Here is a 9,048-nt window from a genome sequence, read left to right on the forward strand (position 1 = left end):
ACAAATAATTTCAGAAATAGTATACCAAAAATAGTCTTTTATTTTGGTATACTGTTCTCAAGAATTCAGCGGAAGTAGCCGGAAACGGAACGTATCTTTGGCGGTGTCACTCTATAACCACTCCGGAACGAAACCGTCGCTTGAGCTGAGTGTCCGTTTGCTGTCATTCTTCGGAGGGAAGCCTGCTGGTGCGATCGTGGCATCAGTAGAGTGGAGCAGCGGCAAGCGCTGTCCGTATGTAAATGAACCACTGCAGCCAAGTGTGTGCGTGTGTTTTTTTCCACTTGAGGATCTTCGTGGATGAAGCGACTGTCCAGCCAAGCACTTCGGCGTGCTGAAATTCAAGATTAGTGCGGGTAGAGATTCAAAAAAGGAGCGTTTCAACGCGGTGAGTGATCAGCGAGTTTCATTTATTGGTCCGATCATCTGTGCTGGTTAAGAGGTCCGATCATTTGTAAACTATTCATTTTGACATTAATACATTTGTGCAGATACTTAAGACAGCTTGAAATAAGTCATAAGTGGATGTCATAATTGCATGATTTACACTCATGATTGATATGATTGAATGGCCATAGTACTGCGGATGCATGGAAAGAGGATGTCACTGATGTCATTTCTTGAAGATGAAACTTGCTCACAGAGGCATCAAAGACCTTATGGGGATTCGAGCTCGTCCAGCTGTCTGATCAACATTGGCGCCTATCCCACATTGAGAAGCTCACTCACACACACCTCCAGGCTCAGCTACGTGTCTTTAAATGGATGTGGAGCGTTTGGCTGCCTCCCACACGTGATTATTTTTCTAGTTTTAAACCACTGCGAGGAAGCAGGAGCAGAGTGGCATTGCATCTTTAGATATTGGATGCATGTTTTGAAATCACAGGGATTGCACACATTATGAGTAGTGTGTAACCCGCCTACCTTTTTTTTTTGATAAGAAAAATGCCATTTCTGAATTCACTTAATGGATATTTCACCTAAGCTTCTGCACCTCAGGAGATTGTCATCGCCTGGACTTGAGCACACTCCACTGGCCTTGAAGCTAAACACACTGAATTGGAGCTGCAGCAGCTGAAGCAGAGTTCAACAAGGTGAGAAGAGAATCTAGCACAATGAACACCTATTTTTTCTGATGTCATTCAATTCAGTTGAAATTCTGTTCCCTTGTAATCTGTCCAAATTAGTATGTGAAGGCATAATTGTAATCAACCCACCAATTTGCACTTGCTCTAGCAGGGTAACTTAAAAAACTTTCATTTATTTCCATTAATTTTTTGGTTTAGTGTTACGCTAAAATAATTGATTTCCTCTGATTAGTAGATGAGAAATGTTTTGATCCAAATTTGATCATTCCATTGACTAAAGCCCCAGCTCAGTGATCAATAAGTGGTGTTATTTGTGTGTGGTATGTTTTAAAATAGGGGTTGATTTAATTTTCAAGTTGAGTGTCTTATCGTTTTTTATGTGTTGATAGGTGATTTTATACCATTGAAAAATTTAATATTCCTTATATTGAGTTATATGATGAGTGATGGACACTATAGAGATTACTAGTTGTGTGCAGCATTTCACAAAACAGCTGATCCAATCTCAAATACTTGCTTCGGGTAATTGCGTTACTAAGCTTTGCTAGCAAAAACCTACTTTATGGCTGTTTTGAGTGCCGTCGGTGATAACAATCTCGCCTGTAACCATCTGTCGTACAACTACACAAACCTTCTGCCCGAGTCGCTCAGGAATCTCAAATAATGCAGCCAGCTGCTGTACATCTAAAAAAGAGGCAGGTCTTCCTCTTCCTGACAATTATTTGGTAATGTTCAAGCTCACAAGCACCACTTTGGGATATTTACTGCACGGTCTCGCAAAGGGCAAGAGCCAGCTTGACGCACTTGAAATGAAATATTTCAATTCTTCTTCTACTTTTTTCATCATAATTTTTTTTTTCATTGTCTTCTATTTATGCTAATTTTATACACTGAAAAAAATCATTACATGATAAATATTTCATTCCTATCATCGTTTTTCAATGAGTATGAAATACTGGTCCATTTTAAACTCCTTGTTGTCTTCTCTGTATACAATTATTATTTTTTGGAGGAGAGACTTTATGTATGAGCTGAAGATCCATCAGTCATGTTTTCGTCCCACTTTCCCGTTCTTACAATGCCCTGGTGCTCTTGTTACTTCTCAGCTATCTCACTCTTGCTTTATATAATTTCCACGTCTTATTTTCACTCCGTCTCAGCAAAGAAATATTACCTTAATCCCCTTCACAAAGTGGTGCTCTCGGCCCACCCCAGTCACCTCCATCTGACCTTCTCATCGTGCATCGATTGTGCCCTTGCTAAATTATTCATGTGCAATGTGAATTATAGTCCAGCCAGCCTCTTCCTCTTCAGCTTTTTTTTTTTTCTGCTCTTGTTTTCGTCAGGATTTTGCCCTCATAAAATCTTGATTTGATGAGCTTCTATTTTTAGTTATCTTCTTTGCCCTCCCTTCCAAAAAAACCTCTGAGGGAGGGAAACGTAGCAGCCGAACATCAAAATCGACGAAATGCGAAACAATTGGCGGAGAGGGAGAAGCGAGGGCAATATAAGAGGCAAAAAAGTTGAACTTCAAAAATGTTTTTGGGGGATTATAAAGAAGTACCCTCTGGTGTTCCATATTGACTTGATCAGTTTTTTTGCTTTGACATGTCCACGCAGGTTTTTGGCATCCTGCCGCCTCCTACTGACCATGCGGAGTGTGTGTGTGACGTTCCTGGCGGCGGCGCTCGCCTCCCTCAGCTCGGGAGACACTGACGCACACAGAGCGAAACACGACACAAACTTTGAGCTCTGTATCCTTCTTTGCACGTGTTTCCTGTTTTCCAGAGGTCGCAAAGTATGTGCTTTTATTTGACCCCAGGTGTTTTTTCCCCTTCTTCCTGAACTTCCCTCACTAGATAAGCGATTGTTTGAGACCAAAAGAAAAGATCAGCTCAACGCACTCAAGAATCTGGTGGAATTGAATGATATTAACCAGCAATATAAGATAATCGATATCATGCTCAAAGGCCTTTTTAAGGTAATGTGTGACAGCGACAGATAAATTAGAAGTACTAACTCACATTAACTGAACTTGAGTCAAAAACTTTACCATATAAATGAAATTTATCTTATGTTTTCTCTTACTGAATTAATTGGGAAAAGAAGTTTTTCCTCAGCATTTGCTACTTTAAATTGGACACTGGCCCAACCACTCGGACATGTGAAAAACTGATACCTTGCTAACTTTGTACAAAATCTGCTAATCCCAATATTACATTCATCAATAAAAACTGTCATAGTAATGTTATATTCTTCCTCAGGTTTTGGAAGACTCCAGAGAAATCCTGGTCTCAGCCAACATGCAGCCCAATGACCCCTTCCCTCTGGATGATAAAATCAAAGAAGGTTTGACGCTTTGTTTTTTTATCATTTCATATTTATTGATTTCACCGTTTAACTTTCAAGCAGCAGTTAATTCGAAGGACATCTGCTTTCTCCAAAAGCAATGCCTCTGTCAATCGTTCCCTCTTTGCTCCTCCATCAGAGCGAGCGACTTGCCAACAGCCCAAATATCACCAATCCCGTTTGATTTATGCCGGCTATCACAGTGTTAGCGTCTTACCCGTGCAAAAAGTCTGCATTTCACACCCTTTCATCGATCACTTTACTCTGAGCGTTTTGTCAGCGGCTCGGTTATTTCTTCGGATTAACCCGCTTGCAATTACTCTCTCCAGCTTATTCCCACATCGTGGAAAACACAGCATTTTTTGGCGACGTGGCGCTGCGCTTTCCGCGCATTGTTCACCATTATTTTGACCGGAACGCTGACTGGGGTGGACTGCTTCGCTGGGGGCTTAATTTTTGTAACCAGACCGGAGTTTTCACAGGAGGAGCCCATCAACATGTCCTTTCACTGGTAAGATCTCCAAATTAAATATATATATTTATTTTTAATTGCAGCATGAAGTGAGGTTTTGTTTCAAATTTGGCAGAGTTGTCAGTACCCACCCACGACCCTGAAATGAATTAGCTGTATAGAAAATGAATGAATGAATGAGTCTGATAGACCATCTGCATAACGCTAATATATCTTTCTTTTTATTTTAACTATAATTTCCTCTGTACTCTCTTGTTCCTCTCATCTCATAGATGTCGCAGGAACTGGGAATAATCGAAAAATCTCCAGACTTTATCAACCCTTACCGGACAGAAAGAGATGATGTAAGTAAAATGTCAACTACTTTCTTATTTATACAGTGTGTTTAGATAAGATCGCCATCTGCTGGAGAGGCCGGCAAATTGCTGTTAAAAAAAAATAAAATAAAACAAGAGACCGTCCAATATATACAAATGTATGTTTTGACTTGACTGCTACACACTGGAATTTATCTGAGGCGTCTCATTCTTACGGCCTCAGGTCCTTCACACTGCGGAGGCCTTCCAGAAGATCCTGAGGGAGGAAGAAAAGAGGAGGAGGAAGGAGGAGAAGAGGAAAGAAATCCGAAAAGGCCCTCGCATATCTCGCTCCCGCAGCGAGCTATAGCAACATACCTCAACATGGCTTAGTGAAGAGGGAGAAACAAGAAGGGAACAAGCGATTCAAAAAGGTTTACCTCGCAGACTCTGATTACAGAGTGGCCGTCACAAAAGACGTGTATCGAGGAAGATCATAAAAAACATCAGCGTGATGTTGAAAAAAAGTTATTTTTGGGGGTGTACTCTTTGACTGATTTATTATGAGATTATCATCAAGCATTTAAGGTTTAAATATGTGTTTTGGAATTAGGTTCATGTATGTCATTGGTCTCACAGCTTTCCACCAGATTGTGCTGTTTTGTCTAGATTTACCGTTTAGTCCGTATGCTTCGGATTGCCAAATATCAATTAGAGCAAACCTTGTTGACTATGATTGACCTTTTTCTAATGAACTGACATAAGGGTCTGAAAGTTGCTCAATGATGTAAAAATACATCTTACGTTTTCGTCTTGTGAGTGAAAATAATAAGGCATTTACATTCACTTCACTGGTTCGTTTATCTCAAACAAATATGTTGTTTGAGATAAAAGAACCAGTGAAATGATTAACAAGTAGAACCATTTTATCTCAAACAAAATATAAATGATTAACAAGTAAAACCAAAATGAACTTTGTACAAGCATTTACTTTCAGTTTGGTTTTACAAGAATCCAATGAGAATACTTTGACTTTTGTTTTACAAGAAACCGATGGTCAAACAATGCCACACCTTTTCTCTGGGTATACTGTCTGCCCAGTATTTTTCCATTTTGGATTTATATCATTCTGACTGTTAAAATATGCACACCAGCCACAACATTACTTCCCTGCTAAAAAAAATATATATATGAAAGGGGAAAAAAAACAGCCGAGTGATCAAATGTTGTGGTGTTTGCAAGTTTGGTTGTTTTGTTGTGCACTTGCTGTTGGACTTGCTGGCAAGAGCACAAAAATACAACAAAAACATGCTGATTATTGATGTATTTATTTTTTCAGCAGGGTGAGCTCCAATGTATACTGTGAAAGGCTAGAACAAGCCTGTGTTTGCAAAAATGTGTTTCCCCCCCACCCATTATCTAGCTCAATTAGGTAACCAAAACTACTTTTGTGATCAAATACACACCTGATTAACCGTAATCTACATTACCTGTACCTTTCTTACAATACTAATGTCAGCTCATGCATTAGATTCGAATCTCCTTAGAATGTGCAAATGTATCTCTGTTTAGCCCGATGAAATTCAGCAGAAGCATATTATCACCACAGAATGACCAAGCCATTTATTTTGGATGAAATGGAATCAAAAAGTGACCATTTTAAGACTGAACTTGTTTGCGTGGCGAAGCGTCGATGTGCTTTTTTTTTTTTTTTTTTTAACCACACCTCCGCATTTAAAGAGGTGGGTGATGCAAAAACACCGTCAGTCTCACGTCAAACGACCTGCAAGCAGTGTTAACTACTGGCATATGTCGACGTAACAAGACCTGGGTAAAGTATTTTAGACAAATTGTAATGATGTACCGTGATTTTGATCGTTTGCAGCGTCTTTCGACATAATTCTAGTTGCTACGTCCTAAGGTGGCTCGTTTCGCATTCGGTATGGCCAGCAAAAGTTGCCATTTTAAGTTCGATCATACTTAATTTTGAAGTATTTGGGTGGGCTAAGGAGACAAGGTTTACACCTGCATTGCGCAATCATTTTTACAGTAATCCCTCGCCACTTCGCGCTTCATCTTTCACGAATCCGCTATTTTGGGGACACGTTTGACCTTTGAAGAATGTGGTTCACGAAGGACAAGGCGCGGTGCTTGGCTGGTGCGCATAGGAAAAAAAAGCACTAAACTCCAATCATTGTTTCCACAGAGTAGAGAAAAGATTGCATATAAAAAGTTTGGGATTATTTTGATGTGCTCTGTATATATATTATGACTCCAATTAAGTACCTATATGCTAATTTATTCCCAACCTGTACAATGTTTAATTCTCATTTGTTTAATTGTGTGAATATTGCAGTAAACTTCAACCGAGGTCCGGGAGTGACACGCAAACAGTTTGGAGGAAGCCTTTTTTGTGTGAAGACTTGTGTAAGCAAGACTGTTTTTTATTTCCCTCAAAGTGCAGCAATCTCCCATTTCCTGAAATTTACAATGAGCAGGTTCAGTCCAGATATGAACGACTTTTAACACGTTTTGTGCAGCTTTGCCATCGCAGAGTGCAGAACGGCACCAGCCAGTTGACATGATGGGCATCGCAGAGCTTGAAGAAATCAGGCTGGTTCTGGTTGGGAACACAGGATCTGGCAAGAGCTCATCGGGGAACACCATTTTGGGCCAAAAAACGTTCCTGGCAAAGTCGAGTACCAGCTCAGTGACCCGGAAATGCCAGTCTGAGAGAACTGATCTTGCCTTTGATGACGACCAGAAGAGAATGAGGAAGATTATGGTGGTTGACATGCCAGGCTTTGGGGACACTCGCCTCACTGAGGAGGAGATTTATACAGAAATGGCTAAATGTCTGTATCATGCTGCTCCTGGGCCCCATGCTTTTCTCTTGGTGGTGCCCATTGAACGTTACACAGATTACCAGGCCCAGGCTGTCAACCATCTGGCTAAAATATTTGGAGATGACGCTGTCAAATACCACACAATAGTTCTCTTTACCAAGGGAGATGATCTTGAAGGCAAGGAGTTTGATGAATCACTAAAGGAGAGTCCTGATGGTCTTAGAGAGCTCATTGACAAATGCGGGGGCAGGTACCACGTGTTTAACAATAAGGAAAACTACGGTAATGCGACGCAGGTTCAAGAACTCATGATGAAGGTCGACAAGATGGGGAAGAAGAGCGAAACTGAGTTTTACACCAACGCTATGTTTAAAGCGGCAGAGGCAGTGATAAGGGAAGAGCAGAAAAGGAAGCAAGAAATGGAATCGGAGACTGTTCCTCAAAGTATCAGGAAGAGGAAGTTGCAGCAGAGGAAAGATGAGAAAAGCGAGTGTAAGGGATGCAATGGAGCTTTGACGCGGGAGGTTGCTCCCTCTTCAAAGTTAATGGCTAACTTGAAGCGCATCGTGGCTGCCGGCGCTGTAGGCCTGGCAGTCGGGGCCGCCTTTGGCGCCGCTGTCCCCTTGACAGCTGCCCTCTCGGCACATCTTGCGGGGAGTGCCGTTGGCCTCGTTGCTGCTCAGCTTACCGGAGCGTCTGCCGCCGGAGCTGTGAGCGCCGTAGTTGCCGCAGCCTCGGGAAAGACCGCTTTGGCTATCGGGGCAGCTGCTGGGGGACTTATCGGCGCTGGTATAGGAGTCATTGCTGGCTCCGAAGCAGAGAGTGTGAAAGAGGGAGCTTTGGATTCTCTTGTGCAGGTTAGTAGTGTCGGAGGTGTTGCTCTCGCCGCTTCCGTAGTTGTTGGGGCTTCCTTGGGCACGGCGGCGGCTCTGAGTGCTGGGACTGGTGCGGCTGCAGCCAACAGTGGTTTAGCTCCATTGCCAGCGCAAAGTGGCCCAACCTCAGGTGGAACTTTGGTTGCAGGACCAGGCACAACGTCTTGTGCTGCAACAGGGGCAGAAGTAGTTCAGGACACTGTGCAAGTTGCTCCTGTTGCTGCTGCAGCCAGAAATACTGCTCTAGATGCAGTGGTTGCATTTGGGAAGGTTGCAGCAGCTGGGAGTGTTGTAGCGAAAGTGGTCAAAGTTATAACCAAAGACTCACAAAAGTCACACAACAAATAAACACTAAAGCGTCCCTAAAATATTGTCAAACCATTGCACAAAAGATGCAGCCAGATTATTTCAAGTCCAGTTTCTTCACACTACTCTAATAACCCATGATCAAATATGGGGGCATTTATGTTTTTCTCATTGTGCCAGATTGGTTAGGGTTTAAAATAATACATTTTATATTTTCTTACATTGCTTTTTTGAAATATGAAAATTGCCTTGATTTTAGAAAATGATGTGTTATAAATGTGGCCCAAAAAATCTGGAAGACGATAAATACCTTTCAGGTATAGTTAGGCTTTATAAAAAAAATCTGTTATCAAATGATTGATTTTGTTTATAAAGTAACTGATTGTAATGTATTTTTGTTCTTATTTTCAAGTAGGATTTGCTTATTACTGTAATCCATTCATCCATTTTCTGTACTGCTGTACTCTCACTTGTTTAATGAAAATATTCATCCCTTATTTTTGATGGACTGTATGATGCCAAACAAACAAATAAATGCACTTTTCAAGACGTCTGATCCTCTAGTATTCTGTCTATACAAGGGAATCCAAGCTACAACATCTAAGGTTCATGTTGTTTTAAACAATGAAACTTATTAAACTCATCATGTCATCGGTAGGCGAGAGACAGAAATGATTCAGGTGTCCCGATTCTATTTTTAATTTCTATTTATGGGACATAAGCATTTTATCAATGTGTCACATTTGCCAAGTGCGGTTCAAATGTTCAGGTGTTTGGTTGTGCACTTGCTGGCGAAAGCACAAAAATACAACAAAA

General features: G+C 41.2%; 2 protein-coding genes across 4 annotated transcripts; both read left to right on the forward strand.

Annotated features, from left to right (window-relative positions):
- The first annotated feature begins 126 nt into the window (after positions 1-126).
- On the forward strand, positions 127-5,878 carry ccdc134 (coiled-coil domain containing 134). 3 transcript variants are annotated; one of them, XM_088357668.1, is made up of 8 exons: positions 127-388; positions 1,000-1,094; positions 2,709-2,842; positions 2,948-3,069; positions 3,353-3,437; positions 3,767-3,948; positions 4,182-4,253; positions 4,450-5,878. In XM_088357668.1, the coding sequence occupies exons 3-8, from the start codon at positions 2,740-2,742 to the stop codon at positions 4,573-4,575; spliced, it is 690 nt and encodes a 229-aa protein (XP_088213794.1). In that variant the 5' UTR covers positions 127-388; positions 1,000-1,094; positions 2,709-2,739; the 3' UTR covers positions 4,576-5,878. The 3 variants fall into 3 exon arrangements, with proteins under 3 accessions (XP_088213794.1, XP_088213795.1, XP_088213796.1); XM_088357669.1 differs by lacking the exon at positions 127-388 and adding an exon at positions 405-793; XM_088357670.1 differs by lacking the exon at positions 127-388 and adding an exon at positions 405-746.
- An 88-nt stretch (positions 5,879-5,966) lies between these two features.
- LOC148384340 (uncharacterized) lies at positions 5,967-8,781 on the forward strand. The gene is made up of 3 exons (XM_088357659.1): positions 5,967-6,036; positions 6,562-6,632; positions 6,746-8,781. The coding sequence occupies exon 3, from the start codon at positions 6,787-6,789 to the stop codon at positions 8,272-8,274; it is 1,488 nt and encodes a 495-aa protein (XP_088213785.1). The 5' UTR covers positions 5,967-6,036; positions 6,562-6,632; positions 6,746-6,786; the 3' UTR covers positions 8,275-8,781.
- Positions 8,782-9,048: the final 267 nt, after the last annotated feature.

Source organism: Syngnathus floridae, chromosome 17, assembly GCF_059516105.1.
Source record: "Syngnathus floridae isolate MCC-2025c chromosome 17, RoL_Sflo_1.0, whole genome shotgun sequence".
NCBI classification, from domain to species: domain Eukaryota; kingdom Metazoa; phylum Chordata; class Actinopteri; order Syngnathiformes; family Syngnathidae; genus Syngnathus; species Syngnathus floridae.

Excerpts from the sequence above, each read along its gene's own strand:
- ccdc134 (XM_088357668.1), top strand. The coding sequence starts at position 2,740 with ATGCGGAGTGTGTGTGTGACGTTCCTGGCGGCGGCGCTCGCCTCCCTC. Across the intron at positions 2,843-2,947 it reads CGACACAAACTTTGAGCTCT|ATAAGCGATTGTTTGAGACC; the intron begins GTATCCTTCTTT and ends TTCCCTCACTAG. Across the intron at positions 4,254-4,449 it reads ACCGGACAGAAAGAGATGAT|GTCCTTCACACTGCGGAGGC; the intron begins GTAAGTAAAATG and ends TTACGGCCTCAG.
- LOC148384340 (XM_088357659.1), top strand. The coding sequence starts at position 6,787 with ATGATGGGCATCGCAGAGCTTGAAGAAATCAGGCTGGTTCTGGTTGGG.